Genomic DNA, 26892 nt, shown 5'->3' with positions numbered 1-26892 from the left:
TCTCCAGGAGGAAAAAGGAAACACTGCCCGGAAAGAGAGGCTCAAGGGACCTTTTGGGTGCTGCTATCGTTCTGTTTCTTGTTCTAGGTGCTGGTTACATGGCTGAATGTATACGTTAAAATTCATTGAGTTGTATACTCTTGACTTGGGCACTTTACTGTACGTAGGCTAGTCCTCAATAGCAACATGAAACAATTGAAGCTAGAGAGGAGGAAAAGAGAAGGCAGAGACAGAAAAATGTATCTATTCAAATTCAAAATTTAAACTAGAATTCTAATTCACGCTGCAATTACACAGAAAGGAAGGCTTGAGGTGAAGAAAGAGCTCCATGTTAGTTGAAGCTCTCATTGCCTCTTTCACCAAGCATTCAGATCATTTCCTTCTTTGTCCTGCAATTCTAGACTCTCCTCACAATAAACTACACGCTGTGGGCAGAATCTTCTAGCTTCTTTAAGTTGCACAGTGATTACGTTACTCCCTTTCTCAAACAACTTTCCACATTTCTCCCCTGCCCATAAATGAAATCCCAACTCCCCATAGCCTGGATATATGGTCCTTCAGGCTCTGGTCTCCAAAAACAGTTTCTTTTTAATTTTCCACACCTATCCCATGCCCTTCACCAAACAAGTTACTGAGTTTTATCTCACGCTGCTTTGTGTTTCCACATTCGGCACCATTCTCTTACATGAAGTAACCTACCCCATTCATCTCTTCCTTCTGAAATATAAATCATCCTGCAGGTACCAGATCAGATGCTATCTCCTTCAGGAAGTCTTCCTTAATTCTTCACCCAACCAGACATTCACCCTCTCTCACTGAAACCTCCAAAGCAGGTGGAATATGCCTCTTATCACCTGCACCATCCCCCTGTGTGTCCTAGTTATCTGGGTGCGTATCTTCTCATTTCTGCCCCATCACCAATGTGGGCATCACCTATGTATCATGTCAGGTAGACACCTGGTTAAATATTGTTGTGATAGATAAATGAGCAAAGGAAAGAAAACAATAGAAGAGATTAGATGGCTCAGAGAAAGATATTTCTAATTTCATTTTTGAATTTGTTTCCAAAGTACTTATTCTTTCCCTCTGCACAAATATCCAGCACCATGATATGTCATGATGCACTTACTTCACTAAGCCATCCACAACCCATTTTTGGAACAGGGTGGGTATAAGTACCTGTTTGTGACATACACACACACACACACACACACATGTATTCTGTATGTGTGTATGTGTGTAGGTGTTGTGTATATAGGTGTATAGACATACACAGGTGTATGTATGTATATATATTTGTAGAATACATATAGAAAGAGCCCTTTCTCCACCCTACCCTTACCTCCACCTCCCACAGGGCTTTTGAACTAGTGGCAGATGTGGCTGACTGCCGGCCTGTGGTTCTCAGGAAGACATGCTGCTTCTTCCTGTGTTCGTCGCAGGTGAGAAACTTCTCCTGCTCAGCATGGAACAGCCTCACCACGTCACCCTAAAAGTCAACACAAGAAAGAATTAAGGAAAAAATTTAAACAGAGAATTAGACTGCCGCCCTCAAGAAGAGTCAAGTAACGCTCAGCCCATAAAGCATCAAACTCACCCCCTTTAATATGTCGTCTTTGTTATCACTCCATTTCATGAAAAGGACTATTTTCCAGCTTGTATTGCAGTTGACGGAGTTGACCTGAAAAACAGGTTAGAGTTATTTTTTCACGTACCCCTCACAACAACTGTGTCATCCAGCCCCCAAATTTCTCACTGCAGCCTAGGAAGCAGGGCTGTACTTCAGACTAAAAACTCTAAAGATTGATGCCACTAAAATCACAGCACCTGCAAATGCAACTGGCCTGTTGGCAGAGTTTGGCAATAAATGGTTCACTTGCACCAATCACTACGCACAGTCCAACCATGACTAATGGAACCAACCCTCCTGCCTTTCTGGAATGATATTTTCCGTTTCCTCCAAGTCTCTTGCTCTCTAGCCAGAAAGTAAAGGCCTGATGAAAATAAGTACTTACAAAATGGAATGAGCTATAAAGGGAAAAAAATGAGTCCAGTGTATACACTCGAAAATGTTAATGAGCATTGTTAACAACAGCAGCCATTGTTTGTGCACTAAATCTATGCCAGGCACTAGGTTTAGGTGCTGACATGCACCATCTCCTTTAATTCTTTGCAACACTCTAAAAAATAGGTCTGACCACCACCCCCATTTCAGAGATAAGGAAACTGATATACAGGGAGACCAGGTAACCAACCTACCATCACAGAGCTAGGAATGGCAGACAAGATGTGAATCCACATCTATCCCACTGAAGAGTTTGTGTCCTTACCCATCAGACAAATATTTATGTCACAAGGAAGTAACATCCTTGTATCCTATAATTGCCAATTTAGAGGATAAGGAGATGTATTGCCAAAAGCAAGCTATCACCCTTGCAGGGCTGCTGATAATCTGCAGTGTTCCTTTTTGAACAATTAGAAAGAGGTATCCTGCATAGGGAGACAAATTAGAAAAAGGTGCTCCTATGGCCAGAAAAAAATTAGTAAAAGGGGTCATCTCTGGCTTCACAAATTAAAAAACAATCCCTCAGTGATGCGAGGCTTAGCAAACTGAGCACTAGAGTGAATATCAGCCTGCATCTACTACCCAATACACAGAGTTGCACAACCTTACATGGCAGCCTTGACCCTGGGCCTGTTTCTTCACCTGCAGAATGGGCATCTGCCCCAAGTCACTGCTGAAGTCACTCTCAGCACATGCATGCACTGGCGCCAGCCAGACCTGCTCCTGCAGGATACCCCATGCCCACAGGCATAACTCAATGTCCTTACCTCATTGCAGCCTGGGTTATCTACCAGTTGATGGCTGCTAGCATGTAGGGGCTGACCAGCATTGACGGGGTTCAGAACAACCTTGTCACCTATGACCACCTGGAAAGGAAAGGAGCAATACAGCTTTGCACAAAACTGATAAGGACTGCAGATTGACCACTGGGCAGTCCTAGGAGACATATGTGTCTGTGATGAAGAAGGCAAGGCCTATCCCCAGCAAGTATAAAGATGCAGCACACACCACACCTCCCTCAAAAGCTGACCCTGTGTAGAAGGGGTCATGTTTACAAGGTTAAACCTGAATTTTGTTCCCCGAGTGTCACTGATTATACAGAGATATTTCAAAGCCAGTCCAGAGCAGGAAAAAACAAACAAACAAACAAAAACACTTCAGTTTAGGGTACCTATATAATTAAGTTTTAAGTAAATTTAAGAAAAGACCAGATAGAGTCTGAGTAAGTCTTTATCTTTGACAGACAAAGCCACAACTTTATGTTTCTAAAGCAATTACTTTCATATTTTTACTATAACATTTGGAAATACATTTTCTATGATCAAGTCATATATACAGCCATTTAGACTTATATGCATGTTTGTATATTTATAATATATATAATATACTATATATACAACTAAAACAAAAGTTGCCACCCCCCAAAAAAACAATACTTATCATTACGTAGTATAACACAGTCTGATCTTTCTGTTCTATTCCACTTTCAAAAAGGATAGTCACAAGCCACTAAATTGATGTCATGGCCCACAAATGGGTCTACACCTATTTTTTGTAAAATACTATTTTAAATTCAAGTCCATCTCATCTTCTCAACTAAGTCATGGCCACACACAGATTCATTTCAAGGATAGGAAAGCAAAGGATGTGCTGAAAATGAAATTCAGAACAAGGCACACTTGTTTTTTATTTTTGGTTAGAGAAGATGGTTTCCTAACATGAAAAACCATCTATTTTCAAGCTTATCACATTTGAGAAGCATATACAACTGAATTTTCTCTAACTCCAAATGAATATAAGTTCATTTGATAAATCCAACACTTTTGATGAAACCTAAGTTTTACTGGGCTTTTCTTCCTGTTCACAGTTAAGGATCAATTACTTACCAACTGTGAGGAAATGGTCTGGTACTAGATGTTTCTGGTACATTCCTTATCATATACACACAAATATACAAACATATTTGAACTCCCCAAAGCTTGTAAATTTAAATGGCACTATTAAAAAGTGTCAAAACCAGTTTTAAAGTTAAGGCTGGTTGAGCATTTTGAGACTATTTCATGCTGTTTGAGGCATATTTTTCAATAAAAAGCAGCTATTTTAGAATCATTAACAAGGTCAAAAACATAGCTGATAGCATTTAACCACAGTCACTGTTAAGTATATGCCCACATAGTGGCTGACTAATTCAGCCAACAAATATCAGAAGTGCTCTAAGGTTTCCTGTGGCTTTATATACTAGAGAACCCTCGGGAGTGGGCCCTGCTCCAGACCCACTGCATTGCTGAACACGATGGGGAGCCTGAATGCTTCTCGACATAGGAACAAATGAAGCTGATCCCAATTTCTACTCTCCTTCCCTACTACGGGTAGGTTATTTCTTTTCCATCCTCCATCCTTTTTAACTTTATTTCCAAAATAGAAAAGATGTTTCTATTCCACTAATGGGTCTGGAATGACAGGGACCCTCTCCAGGACATTAATACGGGATAGCTGTTTTTGTGGTAAAGTTCCTAAGGCAATGGGCTGTTCATACAATGTTTTCAGACATCCAGGAGGAAAAACACAGTGACAGTATTTAGGTCACACTTCTCTCCACAGTTCCCTGTTTCCCAAACACTAGTTTCCGTAGCAATTCCCTTTTCTTTATGCAGGACGAGGGTCTGGTTCCAACTTTCAAAGTCTCCTCCTTGACTCTAACATACAGTCACACTTGGAAGCACGGCACGGAACACTTTCTAGGCGGAAAATCCGCACTTACGCTGTCTCCAATGGATCGCAGCTTGTAGAACGGCTGAATGTAAAACCAGGACCCTTCATTTCCAGCCTCATCCAATGTGACTCTCATGGCGTTCTTCTCCAACAGAGCGGGAAGCCTCTTATTCACTGTTAGGTATTTATTACTTTTCAAATGCAGGAGCTAAAAACCCATCAAGAGAATCAAGTGAGTGTCAGCAAATCTGAATTTTCTACCATTCCTTCTTTCAATCATATCAACTAGGTAGCAAACATTCCTCCCACCATTGAGCTGCTGGTGAAGCTAAAGAATCACAAAGTGCCTAAGGCTGCAGATGATTAGAAAAGGAAGAAGAGAAAAGGGAGCAGAAAGAGAGGGCAGAATACAAGAAAAACTGTCATGTTTTATTTTTCAGCATAGCCTTGGACAAGATGGATGTTGCTCAGGTCAACTGTTTCATCATCACCTGCCATCTGTCAGTGGGACAGACCTAACCCTGTGTGAACGGGCTAAGGAACTGCAGTGTGGCATGCCCTGACACATAGGTGGACCTGAGGAAGGCCACTCTGAGCACAGGCAACAGTTTAAAAAACAACGCAGGGCCAGGCGAAGTGGCTCATGTCTGTAATCCCAGCACTTTCAGAGGCAGAGGCAGAAGATTGCTTGAGCCCAGGAGTTTGAGACAAGCCTGGGCAACACCGGGAGACCTTGTCTCTACAAAATCTTTAAAATCAACCAAGTGTGGGAGTACACACCTGGAGTCCCTGCTACTCAGGAGGCTAAGGTGGGAGGATCACCTGAGCCCAGGAGTTGCAGGCTACAGCGAGCAAAAATCACACCACTGTACTCCAGCTTGGGTGACAGAGCAAGACGCTGTCTCTAAAAAAATTAAATAAAATAAAATGCAACCCCTGTGGAGGATTGTCATTTAATTTGGAAGAAAATGGCTTGAATCTCCAAGTACTTTATTCTTGGTTTTGGGGTAACCAAAACCCATGAGCAGTATGGAAAGACTAAAGACCTAGACGGGATATAATGTGTCTGATAGTCAGTCTAGACCAGAAACAGTTGGCCAAGGCTTCCCAACTCAACAGGTTATAAGAGAAAGTGGAAAGGAATATGAAAGACTACCCAATCCCTTGAGAAATGGTACAACCGGCCGGGCGTGGTGGCTCACGCCTATAATCCCAGCACTTTGGGAGGCTGAGGTGGGCGGATCACGAGGTCAGGAGATCGAGACCATCCTGGCTAACACGGTGAAACCCTGTCTCTACTAAAAAAACACAAAAACTTAGCCGGGCGTGGTGACGGGTGCCTGTAGTCCCAGCTACTTGGGAGGCTGAGGCAGGAGAATGGCGTGAACCCGGGAGGCAGAGCTTGCAGTGAGCCGAGATGGCACCATTGCACTTCAGCCTGGGCAACAGAGCAAGACTCCGTCTCAAAAAAAAAAAAAAAAAAGAGGAAAAAGAAATGGTATAACCAGAATGAGACTCCACTGCTAATTGCGAATATCCTCCTTTTCACATGGTAACAGATACAGCTGCTAGAAGTGTTCGGAGGTCCTCCAAATCCCCGAACAGTGCTGCTGGAGGTAGAAGAATAACCTGTCTGATCCATAAGCCCCGATGACCCCTAGCTAAAATAAACAAGGAGAAGGCAACGTCTTCCCAATCCCTCAACTGATCCCTTGGTGAGTGGCCTCTGGTCCTGCACACATCTGTCAAGGTGCCAGACTCAGTTTGTTTATAAACCAAAGTTACCTACAGGTAGGCCCCAAGATCCAGGGTTGGGGGAAGTAATAATAACTAAGATTAATTACGGTGTATCCACAGCTTATTCTGAGACAGGCACCTCTCAACCATGCTAAAGAGCAATGCCATTACCATTTCCATTTTGCTGGTGAGCAAAGTGACACATGGCAAGATTTCTTGCCCCAAATCTCACAGTGAGTTACAAAACCTGAATCGGAATGCATTTAGAAGTTTATGTCCTTAGCCTCTGTACCTTTCATGTTCATGTCAAGCCATATTCTCCAAGCTAACCAAATCAGGAAGTCTTGTACTCTGAATTTCAGGGCACTGGCCTGGCTTAGTAATAAAGCTGACACTGAACTAGGAGCCCACCTGGACACTTGTGTCCATTCTGAAGAGGATGGAACTTAAGGAGGAGGTAGTGGATGAGTGGCAGGATCTAATCTTCAACCAGGTTCTCAAGCTACTTTCACTATTTCAAAAGGCCTAATGTAAAGAGCCCATTTAACCCCAAAAGGTTGCTTTTACCAATCTTTTACTAGTGTTCCCATCTTCCTGATTAGCCCTGCTCTATACCTAATAGCCAGAGAAAGGGGAAGGATTCCTATGTAATTAGTAATGTTTACACAGTGGGCAAAATCTTTCAAAAAGGAAAATAATGAAGGAAGATCATTAAACGGGTCTAGGTGCTCAACAGTTGGTAACCACTACTCTTTGTGCCTGGACAAACCAAGAAAGCCACATGTTGCACTGGGCTTCCAGGAAGACTGGCATGGACCCAGAGAGATCTTCTGAGCAAAACCTGTATTAGCTGTTTCCTGGTTTGTGTTTTATCTCCATGCCAAATGCAAAGGCACAAAAGATAAGCAACCCATGAGACCAGACATGAAAAAAATAAATATTTTTGATAAGTATAAAATGTATCAAAATGATAAGTATTTTTTATGTGAAAAGTCCCAAAGGTACAGAATTGCTCGTATTACCGCTGGGGAGCAGCTCTTGTTGGCCAGTAGATAAAAGTTATAGGCAAGTTAATCTTCACCAAATAGGAAGAATTTTCAAGCATTATAAGTTAAACAGAACTGCAACAGCCAGGTTCCTTTTCAAGTAGGAAGCTTCCCATTTGAAGTGTCTGGAGTGAAACGATCAGCCACAGACAGAGAGAAGTAGATGCTCACACTGAGAGATGACCAATCAAACAGCCCAAGAGTCCATCATATCTAACAAGAAACACTAGACTTTTTGCAATAAACTGGCTGCCTCCATGGAGTCCTACTGCAAAGGTGTCCAAACCCTGTCTTATGTGTTTGTTTTCTCAGCTATGTTCTTTGTAATGCTTCAGTTTCAGAAGGGAAGAGCCGCCTTGACCTACCTGGATCACATTGCCATACTGGATTACGGTCCCCAGCAATTTCCTGTTTTCTGTCTCATTCTGCTTCTTTTCCAAGTCTGCAGCATGCTGTGCATTGAGAAGAAAGATTGGTCACAAAGAGGAAACAATGTGTTCTAGCCCACTGCAGTTATGCAGAACAAATGTCGCCAGTTAATACAAGAATCACAGAAATAAGCAAATCCCTGCGTACACACACTGAGGCTTCATGAAATGAGCCAAAGGGTTCAAACAGCTCATCCACGCTGCCTTTGCTTTGTTGGCCTTTTTGGCTTCTTTAAAATGTTTTTTTTTTTTCTTTAAGGAATTAATGAGTATTTGCTTAGGGTAAGAATAAGTCAAGAGCTGAAATATCTTCAAAGAAAATAGGGTCAGGGAAGGAGGGAATTTGAGTAGCCCCTTTACAATTTGTGAAAGTCCTCTTTAAGGCTTTGGACTAAAAGAAGACTGAATTTAAATGCTGGATTTGGGTGGTTTGTGGTTTGTGGTTTTGTGAACTTGAATGTGTTATTTAACATCAGTGAGCCTCGGTCTTCTCCTTTGTAAAATAAGGATAAAATGGTAGCTGCACCTCACAGGAACTCCACTGCACAGTACCTGATACACTGTAGCACGCATGGAGTTATTAGTTATTCTTGTTAGACATTAATTATAATGTAATCAATTTTTATAATCATTCCCTGAAGAGAACATTATGATCCCACTTTTAAAGAAGAAATTGACTCAAAGTGATTAAAAAATTTGGTCATCCTTGCATAGCTAGTTGGATGATGGGTAGGAAAGGGATTTGTTATGCCATTTCTCTTCTTCTGGGTACATTTGAAACTTTGCTTGATGTTTTTTAAACCACACATTTATTAAGTGGCAGAGATAGTGTTCAAGTCCACATTTGGATAAACTGTATAGTTACAAATGAGGCTGGGAAAGGTTACCATTCCAAATGTGACATGCTAGCAGGGACATGGTAAAGCTGAATAGAAGGTTCTAGAATAGTCTGGCAGGGCCACCTTCCCGAATTCATTCACTTGTGCAACTCTGAGAGCACTGTTACCACACTACAATAATGGTGAAGGGCAATGGGCTTTATCCTAGGAGTCAGCAAACTGTTATCCCAAACCATCTCCCAAACATAGACTGGTGGAGGGGAAGTAAAATAACTGAGAAGAAATTCAGTATTGAATCTGATGAATGGTAAAACCCTGATGATAAGAGTGTACTTCAGAAGGGTTTCGAAAACACTCTTCCTCGAGTGTCTCCTTTCCTTAGGTCAAGATGCTACCAGGTGCCAGTGGGTCCTATTTCCCCGGTAATGTCTTCATTTTCACAGACTCTTATGGACACAGTCTTGGGTCCCCTACCTACCTGCCTCATCATCTTGTCCTCTTTACTGAATCCCACCAAGCCTCACTCAGTATTCTCATCACAAAATGGGGACAATGTAAGCCTTTTAGGGCCATTGTAGAGATTAGAGAAAATGTATGCCAGACACATAACTGCCATTTCATCATAAATTTTAATCATTATTATTACACACTAGTTTCTAAAACTAAGAAATGTTCTGAGGATTAACATTTCAAAAGGTGACCTAAGTTAGCTGGGTCAAGAACCTTTCTGTTTCCTTCAAATTCAGCATCTGTTCCATTTCTACCTAGAACATAGGTATTTTTAGGAAAGCACATCTTTTGAGAAAAATGAACTGCAGGAAATTATTCTAAGCCAAAATGAAACCATATTACAGGAGGGGAATGATCCACGTGGATCACTGCTAGTTGACCACATCTGGCATCAGCTCTTTAAAACAATGGCCCATTCAAAACTTCCCTCTCTCTCTTTTGGAATTAGTTACCAGTCTGCTATTCTCAGTGACACAAGGATAAAATCCACTGGGTGCAAGACACATTCAGAAATAATACCAGTGCTTGCAACATGGCAATCTTTGGCATGCAAGTTGCCCTCAGCACAGTTCTCCTGAATCTTTTCTTTCCTCTGCATAAATACTCTCCTTAGCAGCCTCCCACTTCTTGTTCTCCCTAATTTCATGCCTGAGCTTACACTCCCTTTGGAGATTTCTACAGTACCCACAGGTTCTGCAGGTAGTTTTCCAAACAAAACATCGGACTGCATCCATTTGGAATGAAGGCTTACTCTTTGTGGAGAGCCGTTTGTTCTTTCTGCTTAAGAGTTCTCAGCTAACACTGACTGCAAACTCAAGAGGGGGAAAATATCAAAGGGAAAAAAAACCAATGGATTCAGTAAAATAAAATACAACATTTTCCAACATGCAAATATGGTTTTTCCTTGTTCAAAGCCCATACAGAAAGGATTCACCTTTAGAGAGTTCTTAAGTAGCATTTCTTGGACTCAAATGATCAAAGAACTCATCTTTAAGTGGAAAAACGCTCATGAACATTCCCCTTACTCTCAAGAATGTCCAGTGGCTTCAGTTTAAGAAATACTAATATTATGTTTCTACCTATGCTTAGAATAAGTACAGTACAAAAACAGCAACCCAATGGTTACTGGTTTATCTAGAAAGAAATGTCAGATTAGCCATCAAGAAGGCATATATTCCACATTAAAGACTAATTAAACACCAGCAGCTCTAAAGAGCATGGGCATTTGTCAAAAGATATATAAAAGGCAGAAGAAGAAAAGAAAATTAAAACAAAATTGGAGAATAAATATCTAAAGACTTCTTTTAAAATAAAGATATTCTTGGCCAGGAGTGGTGGCTCACACCCATAATCCCAGCACTCTGGGAGGCCGAGGCAGGCAGATCACCTGAGGTCAGGAGTTTGAGACCAGTATGGCAAACATGGTGAAACACTGTCTATACTAAAAATACAAAAAATTAGCCAGGCAAGCGCATGTAGTTCCAGCTACTCGGGAGGCTGAGGCAGGAGAATCACTGGAACCCAGGAGGCGGAGGTTGCAGTGAGCTGAGATCGCGCTACTGCACTCTAGCCTGGGTGACAGAGAGAGACTCCATCTCAAAAACAGATAAATAAATAAGACATTCTTAAATATCACATCTAAAACTGTCAAAACTCTGTTAAACTAAGAGTTAATACTATTTTAATTGATATAAAGTTTAATGATAACTGAGCCTTCACATCACCATTGAATAATTATTACATGTATTAAGCTTATGGACCATTTTAAGAATTCACTTTTCCTATAAGTTCTCTTTAAGAAGAAAACTCCCCATTTCATTTTTTACTAAATGTATAAATATCAAATTTAATTCATTTTAGTTCACATTAGTCGTTACATAAATCCCCTCACAAAACTAAGTCTGGGCTGGGCGCGGGGGCTCATGCCTGTAATCTCAGCACTTTGGGAGGCTGAGGTGGGTGGATCACGTGAGGTTGGGAGTTCAGGACCAGCCTGACCAACATGGAGAAACCCCATCTCTACTAAAAATACAAAATTAGCCGGGCATGGTGGCATGTGCCTGTAATCCCAGCTACTCGGGAGGCTGAAGCAGGAGAATCACTTGAACCCCAGAGGTGGAGGTTGCAGTGAGCAGAGATCATGCCATTGCACTCCAGCCTGGGCAACGAGAGTGAAACTCCACCTCAAAAAAGACAAAAAAAAAACAAGTCTGGTATTTAGACAAAACCATCCATGATTCTTTTAGGTTCAGCAGGAGGCAAGGCAATAAGGTACATGAAAAGGTAACAAGGTACAGACACTACAGGCCACTGATCAAGGCTGTTTCTACCCTTGAAAAGAATGAGATCTGGTTGGTTAAATCCCTCAAGTACATTCCAAGAATGGGCCCTCACTGTAAGATACTAAGTTAGTGCCTTTCTAAAGGATACTCACGCAATATTGACCAAAAAACTTTTCACTCGATATAACATTAACAACTCCACTTCTAGGAGTTTCTCCTAAGAGGACAACCTGGCATATGCACAAGGCCATAAAACTTTTTTCAGAATGGCAAAGGTTGTCAGGATCCTGAATATCACTCCCTACCTAACCTCTGCCCATAGAGGCTGGTTATCTAAAATTACAGTACTGCCATACAAGGAAGTGACCATGTAGCCATTAAAAATGAGGATAGAGGCCAGGTATGGTGGCTTATGCTTATAATCCTAGCACTTTGGAAGGCTGAGGTGGGCAGATCACCTGAGGTCAGGGGTTCAAGACCAGCCTGGCCAACATGGCGAAACCCCATCTCTACTAAAAATACCCCCCAAAATTAGCCAGACGTGGTGGTGCATGCCTGTAATCCCAGCTACTCAGGAGGCTGAGGCAGGTGAATCACTCGAACCCAGGAGGTGGAGGTTACAGTGAGCCAAGATCGTACCACTATACTCCAGCCTGGGCAACAAAGTGAGACTCCGTCTCAAAAAAAAAAAAAAAAGAATGACAGAGATTCCAATTTATTCACAACATATTAACCGGGAAAAAAGCAAGTTAAAGAAAGGGAAGTGAATAGCATATTCCTGTTGATAGTTTAAAATGTGGAGACACAGGAACAGAATAGCGGGTAGGAGAGTAGAGAAAACATCAAAATAAAACCCAAGGTTATCTTTGAGGAACACAATTTAGGAATCCCATCAATGAATATTTTTTTTGCTTTTCCTACTCATATATTTTGGAATTCTCCTCCTAAAATACATGTGTGTAATTTCTTCAAAAACATCTTCATCATGTCTCTGCGTCAAGTACTCTGAATTTTTTAAAGTCACGCCGTGGCTCGTGTCTGTAATCCTGGCATTTTGGGAGGCCAAGGCGGGTGGACTGCTTCAGCTCAGGGGTTCAAGACCAGCCTGGGCAATGTGGCAAAACCCCGACTCTTCAAAAAATACAAAAATTAGCCAGGCATGGTGGTGTGTGTCTGTAGTCCCAGCTACTAGGCAGGGAGGTGGGAGGATCACTTAAGCCCAGGAGGTTGAGGCTGCAATGAGCCATGAACATGTCACTGCACACCAGCCTGGGTGACTGGGTGACAGAGTGGTGAGACTGTCTCAAAAAAAAAAAAAAAAAGGAAAGGCATCTTAAACATGTTACTGGGTGACTGGGTGATAGAGTGGTGAGACTGTCTCAAAAAAAAAAAAAAAAGGAAAGGCATCTTAAACATGTTATCTTTTCATTATTTTAAAATCCTGATAATTTACATACCTATTACTCTTTTCCCTTGAATAATGGGTTGTGGACTGTTTTTAATTTCTAAGAGAAAAAAAAAAACACTCTATGATATGGTTTCTACCACTATTATTCACCATGTTCCCTAAGCAACATCAAGGTCTGCCCCTTCATAGCCACCTGTTATTTTATTTCAGAGATAGAGAAACTATTATCAAATGACAATAGAAAGGTTACTGAAATAGTGAGGAAAGGTTATTTTGTTAAAGTCAACAAGCTCTGAATCATGTAATGTGATATTGAAGCAAGGCTTCTAAAAACAAGCATTGTAGCACCCAGACAATAAGGACCTGGCACTCCTCTGGCTCTTCCTAGCTCGTCAAAGCTGTGACTTAAGTAATCATTTCTCAGAACAAAACAATGTAGGTGCTTGTTTCAAGGTAACAGCTACGCTGCTGTGAGAAAACAGTGGTAATGGCCTTTAGAAGAAATTATGTGATTTGCAGATGGGAAGAAGCTCATTTTGTCAAGAGACCCTTAGGATATCATGACCAAGAGAGTCAAAATCCAGTTATTCCCAGAGAAGGAAAAAGCATAGACAGTAACCAGCCACTAGATGTCACTCTCCTTCAAAGTGCTGTTTATGGTGCTTATCCTGGTCAAAAGGAAGTCAAGTGGTCTAGACAACTAATTCCTTAAATGGCATTAATTTAAAAAAATCTGACCTCTGATTGGGGTGCTGCATAGTAGTTGACAAAAATAAAAATGAAAACCCACTGGAGACTGGCCATCAGTCCCAACAGCAAAGTGGCTGTCCAAAATACAACATCTTATTGGCTGGTGGGAACGTAAATTGAATGAAACATGTAGATGACTTTAAGACACTAGGGGGAAAAGTTCCAGCTAAGCAGGAAAGTAGGAACTGCAGAAAGTGAAGCATGAAGTCAACATTCAAGACCTGAGGCCGAGTGCAGTGGCTCACGCCTGTAGTTCCAGCACTTTGGGAGGCCAAGGCAGGCGGATCTTGAGTTCAGGAGATCGAGACCATCCTGGCCAAAATGGTGAAACCTCATCTCTACTAAAATACAAAAAATTAGCCAGGCATGGTGGCGTGCTACTCAGGAGGCTGAGGCAGGAGAATCGCTTGAACCCAGGAGGTGAAGATTGCAGTGAGCTAAGATCGTGCCACTACACTCCAGCCTGACAACAGAGCAAGACTCCATCTCAGAAAAAAAGAAAAAAAAAAAAAAGACCTGAAAGTTACATCAGTAATCTTAAATCAGGGAAAATAACTAGCTTCCTTTTTTATTTTTTTAAAGCATAAACAGCATGAGAGAGATCACTGTTTTCCTCTTTTTTCTTTTTAATAAGGAGCTGACCATTTTTGATCACCTTATGATTGAACTTTTTTCAACCATGCTGTTTTCTTCACAGTTCATTCATAGGAAGGAGTGTCAAAAGGACTTGCTGATGAAACATAACATATAGAGCACAGGTTGCAAACGGGGCTGAAGAACCACATCCGGCCTGAGCCATTTCTCTTGGTGTTGAGTATATATCTCAAGCCTTAACTGAGTTGGTTCCCAACATCTTTTCCAAAATTGAGATACTACACATAAAAGCATGGATTTTTATCTTCTCTTAAAAAGCAGAAGACGTGGCAGCAGCTCTCAGCCCACATTCCCAAGCAGTGACAGTAGGGAAGTAGAGCTGCCCCTCCAGACCCACCCACGGGACCCTCCACTTGGCAACACTACCCACCAAGCCCACTTTATTCCTGTTGGTTTCCTGCATGGCCAAGAGGAATCTGAATTTACAACCCCTGCGGTAAAAAGTGTAGGAGAGGAAAGAGTTGGAGATGTATTAATAAGATCTCACTGAACAGAATGATCTTTATACCAGAAAAGCAAAGTCAGGACAACTAAAGACACACAGACCTTCCACAAACATAGCCCCTTATGGGCGTATGCACTAAATATACATACATGCAGGATTGACCAACCGTCCCCACATATTCAACTAGATTCCCATGTTCCCGGCCCAGACTTTGGGGAGATTATGGATTGGTGCAACGACTGGAAGAGGGTGCTACTGATGTTCAGTGGACAGGAGCTAGGGGTGCTGGGTATAGTGAATGCATATTACAGTCCTATGCAAGGATGAACCATCATTCATCCCATACAATTCTATGTCTAGCTGGACATTCACATAAGTTAAAAAGCTATCTGTCGGCTGGGCGCAGTAGTCCACGCCTATAATTCTAGCACTCTGGGAGGCCGAGGCAGGAGGATCACTTGAGCTCAGGTGGTCAAGGTTGCAGTGAGCCATGACGGCATCACTGCACTCCAGCCTGGGAGTATCTGTAATTACCTGAACCTAGCACCTCACTCCATTTTACATATCAACAGAAATCACAGCTTCCCATGGTTTTATTAATACTATTAATAAATTTTCCAAAAGTACAAGTACTACTTAAAAAAGAAAAGAGTGTACTTTGCATTATTCACAACATGATCAAGAGCTGCTGATTATTTTGGAAAAAGATATCATCATAATCCCAAAAGGCACAACAATCCGGAATACCATAATCCCAAATGTTAACATCCCCAAAGGTCAAAAAAGACCAAAATCCCCAAAATGCAATTCCGGAAAAAATAATTTTAAAATTCTTTAAAAGAGACTGATATTTTTAAAAGGGGATTTGAGAAACATGTGAAAATACAACAGACCACTTCACAGGCCATTCTATACAATAAAATGGGGAATAGTAACATACATATTTTTGCAAGCATAAACACGCAGGTATACTAACAATGGTCACAGGGAGTATAAGCAGATTAACCATAAAGAAATAGATAAAAAGGGAAATGTAAAATCACATATCACTATGGTTGGTGATTGTATGCACCAAGCTCATACTGTAGTCATCTGAAATACCGTGACCAGCAACCTGAGTCTTTTGACGAGATGGATCAAAACCATGGAGGGTCACCACTGGATATGCAGTTGCCAAAAGAGCTGAGAGCTCAAGTAGTTTTATTTTTTACAAACACAAACATCTCTTCATTCATCGAGGAAGAACATCTCTTCATTTACAGGGGAAGTTCCCATGTTTTTACATATTCACAAAGTCAGTGTTGTGACGATGCACTTTCATTAAGTTAAACTTGCAGAAGAATGCATAAAATGAATCAGAACTCTCTAATATTAGTCTCCACACGATTTAAATCTCCAACACTGAAAATGATGCGAAGATGAAATACATAGCAGAGTGAATTGTAAAAAATAATGCTGACAGGGCTGAGCGCCGTTGCTCACGCCTATAATCCCACCACTTTGGGAGGCTGAGGCAGTGGATCACTTGAAGTCAGGAGTTCGAGACCAGCCTGGCCAACATGGTGAAACGCTGTCTCTACTAAAACTACAAAAAAAATTAGCGAGGCGTGGTGGTGCATGCCTGTAACTCCATCTACTCGGGAGGGTAAGGCAGGAAAATCGCTTGAGCCTGGGAGGCGGAGGTTGCAGTGAGCTGAGATTGTACCACTGCACACCACCCTGGGCAACAGAGTGAGACTCTGCCTTAAAAAAAATTAATAATAATAAAATAATAATAATAATAATAATGCTAACCATTTAAAATACTGAAAAAAAACTTTCAAAATCTGATATAAGAAAAAGTGTACTGCAGTAATAGATTATGGGCATTTAAACAGAGATAGTCCATAAGAGCTGGCCTAACATGCAGCTATCCTATGACTGAGATTTTTGGGATCTTATACTTTAGGGATTTAGGCTTTTGGAATTGAATTTTTAGGGATTTCAACATTTGGGATGACGGCACTTGAGATTACGTCTTCTGTGATTATGATTGACGCCCTTTTGGAAAACCACATCCTGGATAACATGCTTTTCACGTTGCCAATACCATATACCTGCACCAGTCACAGTCTACAGCTGCCCCACTCATGGGGTTTATACAAACAGGTGCAAGCACTTACTTCCTTATGTCTTCTAGAGTAGTCATTCCTTAGCATTGACTAAAGAAGAGTATTCAATTTATTATATAATTTATTACTTTCCTTTTATTTCTCCTTTATAATTTTTTAATTGGTATCTATTATTTACGAATTTTATTCCATGTTCATAAAGCCAAATAATATTTGCTCTAAAGAAGGTACAGTGGTTTTGTTGGAATTGAGGATGTCTGATATAATCATTATTAAAATAATGATGCAATTCCACAAGTCTTCAAAGCAATCACTAGCCTCCAAGTCTTTGAGTTCATTGTTTCTTCTTCTTCTACTCTCTAAATCCCACAGGTGCCTCCAACTGAGGCTTACTCAGCACTTCCTTCTTCCACCAGGAAGTCCTCCCTGACCACTGTATCACACCTTCTTATCCAGCAAAGACAGATTTGGCACCCTTCCTATGTGCTCCCACAGCTTTGTGTGGTTTGTCCTGTCATACACTACTTATCACTGCCTCTTTATTCTTCGATATTCAGCTCCCACAGGGTTAAGACTGTCATAGTTCTATCTCTGGGGCCTAGTACACTGCTCATTTATTATTCAATAAATATTTCTGAGCACCTACTATGTGCCAGACACTATTACAGAAGCTGGGATACAGCAGTGAGCAAGAGAGAGAATGCCATGGTAGAGCTGTCATTCTAATAAGCAACAGGTGATAATTAATGAAGCTACTAAATATAATTGCAGACCCTGATCAGTACTGAGAAAGATATAAACAGGGTGCTATGATGGAGAAAAACCAGCAAGACATCTCTTAGATAAGAGGGGAAGACTTTGCTAAGATGACACTTCAGCTGAGACACAAAGGCTCAAAGGTCCTAGCTCAAGAAGAGCCAGGAGAAGAATGTTCTCAACAGGATAAACTGACGGTGCAAAGGTCGTGTGACAATGGAGAGTCTGAGGTGCTCAAAAAATAAAATAAAAAATAAAATAAAATAAAGCTCATATGGCCAGAATGTAGTTAAGAAGCCTCTGTGGGGACAGCAGGGTCCAGGCATGTACCATCTTGTAGATGATGACAGCCTGGATTTTACTTTAGGTTCAGTGGGAGTGACCTTACGTGTCTCATGCTTACGTGTCCTCATGCTGGACTGTAAGCTCCCTGAGGTGAGGAGCCTGGGCTTTTCATCACATCCCGTGTGAAACAACACACACAGAATGTAGGAATCCCTTCACATGACCCTCACCTTACCAAATGCAGCTAGCTGTGACTTTGCCATATGCTAGTCAAAAATGGAGTAAGGTGAGAGGCAGAACCTCTTGAGCTGCTCAGGGCTCACAGATGCTCTAGGTCTTCAACTGTCATCACTGAGCCCCAGGAAAGATCACTGTGTATTCTGTGAAATATTTGATTGAGTGCCTGGTAAGTGCGCAACCTTGTTGTAGACACAAAGGCTATTGCAACAAGTAACAGTGACACAGACATGGGCCCTCACGAAGCTTACATGCCAGGGGAGGGAGACAGCCAGTAACCAAAATACATTAGAAGGATGATGTTACATGACGGGGAGAAAATGAAGTAGGTCAGGGAACAGGAAATGGGGTACAATTTCGATATTAGTACACTGGTTTATATGTCATGTCTCCTTCTAAACATCTCAGAGAACTTCCTGATTAGCCTCGGAATGCAGGGCACTAAAAGAACTAAGTCATTATTTTACATAAGGTGAAACAGCATCAGAGAGGCTCAAAAACTTCCTATGGTCACACAGCACATCAGCAATGGAATGAGCACATCTTTAAAATGCCTGGTAACAGGATAGATGCAATGTTAACGGCCAAAACTTATTAAGTATTTACTATGTGCCAGGCACTGTTCATGTGCCTTTTATGTCTCATTTTCTGTAATCCTCACAATGACCTCCTGAGGTGGGTACTACCATCTTCATTTTACAGATAACGTAACAGAATTGGAAAATAGCACATAACGTGCCCAAGAGCACCGGTTACTGAGTGGTGGAGCCAGGATTCCATTCCAGGTTTGCTTCCAGTGCCTGTGCTTATAACCACTTCTCCATCCAAAGCTACCCGTGCAAAGAGAGTGGCTGAGAAAAGAACTCTCCAGATATCTCAAGATGACTAGGATCTATCCCTCCCTAGGGTCAGCTCCCTTCTACCCCTTCATGAAAAAACATAAGAAAGCCGGAAGCTAGAGTTGGAGGGTTGCATAAGCAGTCTCCCACCATTACACCCAGACACCACCAAGGCAGCCACTCACTACTGCCCCACTGACAGCCCCATTGCAATACGTACGTGCAGTTTGTTGAGCAGTACTGCATCTGTTGTGCTGTTGGCCCCAGGCTTGGCAGCTTTCCAGAACTGCTTCTGGGCAGAGTAGCGGTTCATGGGACATAGCTTAAAGAGGCAGTCTAGAAGTAAAGCAAACAAACAGAAATTGCTATTGAGGGTGTATAGACACTCAGCCTAGGAAAAAAAGGCTTTCCACTTTAAAAAATTACATAAAATTACATCATACATAGATATAAAATGAGGGTACAAAGCTCTCTGACAAATCTCTTTTTAAATTTAATTGCCACCACCACTGTGTGAGGGTACAGACGAGGAAACCGAGGCTTACAGAAAGTGAGTCACTTGTCTGTTCTACAGAACTAGTTGGTGGCAGAGCTGTCCAAATTCAGTGTTTTGGTTTGTTTGTTTGTTTTGCTTGTTTGTTTTTGTTTTTAAGACAGAGTCTCCCTTTGTCACCCAGAATGGGTGCAGTGGCACGACCTCGGCTCACTTCAACCTCCGCCTCCTAGGTTCCAGTGATTCTCCTGCTTCAGCCTACTGAGTAGCTGGGACTACAGGCACGTGCCACCAAGCCCAGCTAAGTTTTTATATTTTAGTAGAGATGGGGTTTTGCCATGTTGCTAACGCTACCCCAGTTATCTCCTTTCCTTTACAATGAACAAATAAATACAAGGACAAATAGTCCTTGCTATATACAACAATACATACAAGCTTTTCTTAATATAAATCCAACTCTCTTCAGTACTATTCAGTTTAGAAAAAAATATTACAGGCCCGGCGTGGTGGCTCATGACTGTAATCCTAGCACTTTGGGAGGCTGAGGCAGATGAATCACTTGAGGACAGGAGTTCAGAACCAGCCTGGTCAACATGGTGAAACCCCGTCTCTACTAAAAAATAAAAAAAATTAGGCAGGTGTGGTGGTACACGCCTGTAATCCAAGCTACTCTGGTGGCTGAGGCACAAGAACCGCTTCAAACTGGGAAGCAGAGGTTGTAGTGAGCCAAGATCACACCACTGTACTCCAGCCTAGGCAGCAGAACAAGACTCCGTCTCAAAAATAAATAAATAAATAAGATGCTTATTTGGAGGGCTCTCCTAGGGCAGTGGTCTCTTGAGTATTGTGTGCAAGATGACCCTTTATGGTACAGAAAGAAAATCTATAAATTGGCATTTAGATAGTCTGTGCCCTTTGTCCCCTCACTCTCAGTGCACTGTGATGTGCTTCCATTTAGCATGCCTCGGCTTATACAACTTTATACATTGTCTTATGTGGTATAACCAACATTCACAGAATGGACAAGTGGCTTCAAAAGATTTCTGCAGAAAAATCAAAACATCAAAGATAATAGTAATGCAACCCAGCAAACCAAAAAAGGCGGAACCAACCCTTCCCTTAGAGCTCTTGTAAAGTAAAAAGAATGATGATCTAATCAGATCTGGAAAAAGCCAGACATTAAAAATCATAAATAGAACCACTTAAAATATTGTTTTTAATGATGAAAATTACCCTAAAGCATCTGTGTTTTAAGGTGTTAATGAAACCATCATAAATAACAGAATATATTATTGTTTAATCTTAATCTGAGTTATTTCCTTCTACTTTCCACTTGTTTTATATGCCTACAATATATTACTACAATAATACGTGTTTGTAACTTTTAAAAATACACACATACACACACACACACACACACACACACACACACACAAAGTGTAGGGTATAGCCACCAATTTTTTTTTTTTAAGAGATGGGGCCTTGCTATGTTGCCCAGGCTGGAGTGCAATGGCTATTCACAGACAATCATAGCACACTGTAGCCTGGAACTCCTGGGCTCAAGCCATCCTCCTGCCTCAGCTTCTCAAGTAGCTAGGATTTGGGCTTCATCAGATTTTTCTGACAGGGATATGTCATCAATAAACCAGTAACAACTCTAGGAAACCAATATTTAAAATTGACACTCCCCGTGAAAAGTTTACATTTTGACATACTGAGTTTTCAAACAGTAAATATCTGTAGAGTAAAATTAACAAACTCAGAGTGGATACTGATATTCAGAAAAATGACACTCTGAGAGTAGGTCTGGACAAGCATTTAAGGAAATTATTAACTGTACACTTATTCTTACCTATTCATTAAAACTGATTCCCTTAAAGTACCTACCTTAAACAGGTAAATACCTAGTTATTGTCCTAGTCCAGTAAGTATCTCAAAGTGAGAACAATGGATTTGCTGTCAAGCATATAAACACTAGGTCTTTCCTTTACTGCAGATCACTCTTTCTTCTAGTCAGGATCAATATTTAACTGTCACTATGTACTGCACACACAAATACCTGAGATTGTTCAGAAAAAAAAAATAAGAATACTTAACTGTAGAAGTAATAGGTACTTTTCCCGTTTCTGTAATCTCCTTCATCACTAAATATTTCTACCTAGTCACAGGCAGTTATAAGGCAAATATGGGACCATGATAGCTATCTTTATCAAGAATCTAATCCATCTACTGAAAGTAATTTTTACTGCATATGGAAGATACTCTCTAGGACTTTGCAGAACAAAAGATACAGCAGAAGACCAGTTTAAAAGACCAGCCTGCTCTCCCCACCTCTTAGGAAAGGCACAGGTCATGGTCATTTGCTATATTAGTGGCAATTTAATGACATTATTTCCAGAGATGCAGTTTTCCTACCAGCTTAATATTAGTATATATGAATTATCCATTCACTCCATGAATAACCATACACAACCAAGAGACAATAGTTTACATTAAATATCCCATCTTTGACACAGGACTGAACATTACTCCAAAGCATCTATGTGTTTCAAGGTGTTAATGATAATATAAAACTATAATAAATAACAGAATACTGCATTATAGTTTAACCTTTTTTTTTTTTTTTCTTGAAATGGAGTCTCACACTGTCACCCAGATTGGAGTGCAGTGGTATGATCTCGGCTCACTGCAACCTCCGCCTCCCAGGTTCATGTAACTCTTCTGCCTTAGCCTCCAAAGGTGGCCGGAATTACAGGTGCCTGCCATCATGTCCGGCTAATTTTTGTATTTTTAGTAGAGACAGGGTTTCACCATGTTGGCCAGGCTGGTCTCGAACTCCTGACCTCAAGTGATCCACCCACCTTGACCTCCCAAAGTGCTGGGATTACAGGTATGAGCCACTTCACCTGGTCTTATTGTTTAATCTTAATCTTATTTATTAACTTCTGCTTTCCTCTAATTCAGGAATCTGGGTTGGGCAAGAATGGCGTCCTTAATGACCACATGACTTTTTAAAATATTCAAAATATTTAAGTCACTGGCATTAACATTTGACACATGACTTACTTTATGGACCAAATGGGGTTAACAATGTCAGTTTTCACCAATACTAAGTTATAGAGAGTAAAATGACCTATTCTTTTCTCTCCAACATGCTTCATATGATGACGCTAAATGGTATGCATTCCAAAAAAAACTGTTTTAGGAAGATGTGGGGGACAATCAGGGTGGATTCATGATGCCAAAGGATAACAGACAGTGGAAAGTATTTTACAACTCTTCACGGTACCACCAAGTCAAGCACCTCGCCTAACAAAGGGGCTACATCATAAGCTCTAAACTTCGGATAACTTTACATTCCCCTAAGGTGAGAGGGTGTATTTAAATAACGTCCATCCAACCAAAGCCTTGCTCTAACTTCCACACCAACTATTTTCCTTGGGAAAAACAGAGCATTGCATTGCATTAAGTGTATTTACAACCAACTGTCTGTGTAAATATAAGAGACGCTAACATACTAGTAACAGAATCAAATTAGCCTTGCTGATTTTGCCCTGCCTTCCCAGTTGCTTAGCAACTGATTCAAAGTGAAAATTAAATTAAGCAATTCAAATGTAATGTTAGAATAACCTTCCAAAATTTTGCAATTTGTAGGTTCCATATTGCCCTTTGCTATTTGGATGGCATAGCAGAGCAAAATTAAACTTCTACTGGGTCCTAATAGTCTGCTAAGTATAGAAATGTACAAATACAGGAAAACCAGAAGAATATATGTAATATTTATTTGGGGAAGGAGAGCACATGTGTGTACATGTGTGCATGCATGCATGCGTGCACACACACACACACACCACGGTTTGAACTCACCCCAAAGAAATGCCACAAAGAATGTCTTATGTGACAAGTGTTATTTTAGGCCTTTGAGGAATAAACTAAACTAGCTTTCAAAAAATTACGGTGGAATATTCCAAAGTTTGAGCATATGCCACATTGAGTTAGCAAAGGAGAATGCAGTTGAATAAAGGGGTTGGAGTAGGCGTTAAGGGGCTGGGTGGGCTAGAAGCCAGACAGAACAGGCAACAGGTGAGCTTCCATTGTATCAAGGGCATGCTGGAGCCTGGCTGGAGGGAGAATGCTCAACTGCTTTATAGATGAGTTTGACTATCAAATCAGGACTTGTGGTGCACACTTAAGAGAAGATGGGAGCAAGGGGAGCCACAGGTGTGCTTCGGGCACTCTGGGATGGGGCAGAAGCAAAATGAGAAAGCAAAAAAAGTCAGCCAACCTTCAGAGGTATCCACGCCAGTGACCAAGTAAAAGAATAAAGGTTGCCAGAACAGCAGAAACCCCACGGTGTCCACGCCCTCCTCCCCACTGCTAGAACTTTCAACTTGAGAGTGTAAGGTCTCTGAAGGCAGAGACTTCTGTTTTGTACGCTATGGTAGCCCAGGGTCTAAAGACTGAGTAGGAGCACAACAATAGTGTTGAATTAATGATTTAAATGTGCTACAATCCCTAGTGCTCCAGAAACAACTGCAGATATGTCCACTGAAGTCCCTTTCAACTCTAAGCTTCCCAGTGTTCATTCTTCGATTCAATTACTACTTATTAAAATGTTAGGCTGGGCGTGGTGGCTCATGCCTGTAATCCCAGCACTTTGGGAGGCCGAGGCGGGCAGATCACAAGGTCAAGAGATTGAGACCTTCCTGGCCAACATGGTGAAACCCCATCTCTACTAAAAATACAAAAATTAGCTGGGCATGGTGGCATGCGCCTGTAGTCCCAGCTACTCGGGAGGCTGAGGCAGGAGAATTGCTTGAACCCAGGAGGCAGAGGTTGCAGTGAGCTGAGATCGCACCACCGCACTCCAGCCTGGGTGACAGAGTAAGACTCCATCTCAAAAAAAATAAAAAATAAAAAAGTCTACTGTGCACTGGTGCAAGACTGGATGCTGAAAATGCAGCAGGGATCCAGTTGCACAAGTCTGTTAATACAATACCAGTGACAGGGACAAACTGGTCAAATATCCATGTTGAATTATAGCAAGCTAGAAGTATTATGGAGGCAAGATTTATCTATGGACGCACTAGGGCTGAGGTGAGGAGGCAACACTTCCTACAGGGCCATCAGGAAAGGCATTTCTAGGACTATGGCATCTGAACTTAGAGTTGCCGGGTGAGAAGGAAGGAGCCAGCCTTCATAAAACTCGGGCAAAGCCTCTCAGGCAGAAGGAATAGCAAGTGCAAAAGCCCTGAGCTGGAAGAAAACTGACAGACTAAGTGGAAGAGCAGGGCTGGTAGCAAGCAGTAGGCAAAGGCTAGAGCTGCGGAAGATGAGGCTGGAGAGGCAAGCAGATGCTGCACCGTGCAGGGCAGTGCAGGCCATGGGAAGGCATCGAGTCATCCTAAACACAGTGTGAAACCACACAAAGGCTTTAGCAAAGGAAGAACCTGGTGTGGCTAATGCTTCTAAGGGAGCTTTCATACTGGTGATTGATATGGTTTGGATCTGTGTCCCCACCAAATCTCATGTTGAAGTTGAATTGTAATCCCCAGTTTGGAGGTGGGGCCTGGTGGGAAATGACTGGATCATGGGGGTGGATTTCTCATGAATGGTTTAGCACCACCTCTTTGGTGCTGTGCTCATGATACTGAGTGAGCGCTCCAAGATCTGGTTGTTCAAAAGTGTGTGGCACCTCCCACCTCGATCTCTTGCTCTTGCTTTTGCCATGTGATGTGCCTGCTCCCCCTTCGCCTTCTGCTATGATTCTAAGTTTCCTGAGGTCTGCCTAGAAGCCAAGCAGATGCCAGCATCATGCTTCCTGTACAGCTTGTGAAACTGTAAGCCAATTAAACCTCTTGTATATCTTGTATTTCTCTGTAGCAGTGCGAAAACATTACACTAATACAGTGATGCCTACCAAGAAAGGGAAGAATGAGGGGTGGGGTTCCGGGGAGAGGAATGGACACCGAGAATTTTAATTTTGGCTCTGCTTAGTTTGAGATGCCTACAAAACATCCAAGCTGAAATGCTGAGGAGTGAGTAGGCTGCCCATCAACTAGTAAGTTGAAAATAAAGAAGAGTCAGTTATTTAAAGGTGTCAGAGGGTAGGAGGTGGCAGAAAAAGAGAAGGATGGGGAGCTGGAGAGGAGGAAAGCTGAGGAAGTCAGTAGCACAAATCCACTGTAGCTATACATCTGGAGTGAGGGAGATCCCAATCTTCCTATTCAAAGCCAAAGCCAAAAAATAATTTAATTCAGGCTGACAAAAGCTTGAACTTGATTCAAGGTTTCGTAAAGCACAATAAGGCCCTTTCTACTCTCTTTACTGTTCACCACCACCAAAAAGAAAAAAAGAAAAACAAAACCCACAAAGAAAATTAAAAGCAAAAAACCCAACTCCATCTTCTATAAAACCCAAATCAATCTTCTCAAGTTGCAATAAATGAAGATGGAAAGAGGATGGAAGGATGGAGCTTGACAGATGAAGTAAAGTGAGGCCTCTGTTTCTGCATAGAGGTACCATGAAAAAGCAAGCAATTAGCACTGCAGAACCCTGGAAAGGCTTAGGAACTGGGGGCTGGCTCCAGGCATCAAGGGTGACAGGAGTGAGATGAGAACCAGTAGTGGAGGATTGGATGAAAACACAGAGGAAGAGCAGTCAGACCCCTGTGTCCACCCACCCCATACAGTCCATAAATCTGTTCCTTATCAAACCCTGCAGGAGACTAAATCTTGGGAGAAAATGGACCATTGAGGCTCTGCAGCTGCATGTACCATGTACAATGAAGGCATGTAAAACCGAGGAATAGAAATAGAAATAAAGTGACTAAGTAAAAATCCACACCTGGGATGGCGAGATGCACAGGCTCCACCCCAGCCAGGCTCCTCTCCAGCAGGTGTCTGGAACATCGTCTTCTAACTATAGCTCAAGGCCCAAATCTGGTCCACTGCAGACCATTTTTGTATGACTCACAAACTCAGAATGGTTTTTACCTTCTCAAATAGTTAGGAAAAAAGTCAACTATAATATCCTCAAAGACCGGAGATAATAACCATAAAGTGAAGAAGCACATAACTTTAAAATGCAACCAAATAAAAACTCTGAGAAATTTAAAATGCAATGATAAAAAATGTTTTAATGTACTGCAGAAAGTAGAAACAGAAAACAAAGAGAAATGGAAGGGGCAGAGGAAAAAGAGAGAAGAGAGGAGAGGGGAGAGGAGAGGAGGGGAGGGCAGAGAAGGGGAGGGGAGGGCAGAGAAGAGCAGGGGAGGGCAGAGGAGAGCAGGGGAG

At 41.7% G+C, this 26892-nt stretch overlaps 1 protein-coding gene across 1 annotated transcript in view; it reads right to left on the bottom strand.

Moving 5' to 3' along the window:
- The window catches only part of ITPR1 (inositol 1,4,5-trisphosphate receptor, type 1), a 355819-nt gene that overhangs the window by 200747 nt on the left and 128180 nt on the right, over window positions 1-26892 (bottom strand). The window contains exons 5-10 of the mRNA XM_011937251.1: window positions 19325-19440; window positions 7926-8012; window positions 4827-4985; window positions 2833-2931; window positions 1598-1681; window positions 1343-1489 (exon numbers count right to left, since the gene is read on the bottom strand). Of these exons, the coding sequence (XP_011792641.1) occupies window positions 1343-1489; window positions 1598-1681; window positions 2833-2931; window positions 4827-4985; window positions 7926-8012; window positions 19325-19440 (692 nt within the window). The remainder of the gene's footprint in view (window positions 1-1342; window positions 1490-1597; window positions 1682-2832; window positions 2932-4826; window positions 4986-7925; window positions 8013-19324; window positions 19441-26892) is intronic.

The sequence above is a fragment of the Colobus angolensis genome, unplaced genomic scaffold (genome assembly GCF_000951035.1).
Source record: "Colobus angolensis palliatus isolate OR3802 unplaced genomic scaffold, Cang.pa_1.0 Scaffold160, whole genome shotgun sequence".
NCBI classification, from domain to species: Eukaryota; Metazoa; Chordata; class Mammalia; order Primates; family Cercopithecidae; genus Colobus; species Colobus angolensis.
Note: the sequence above shows the minus strand (reverse complement) of the source record. Positions and strands in the feature narration are given on the sequence as shown.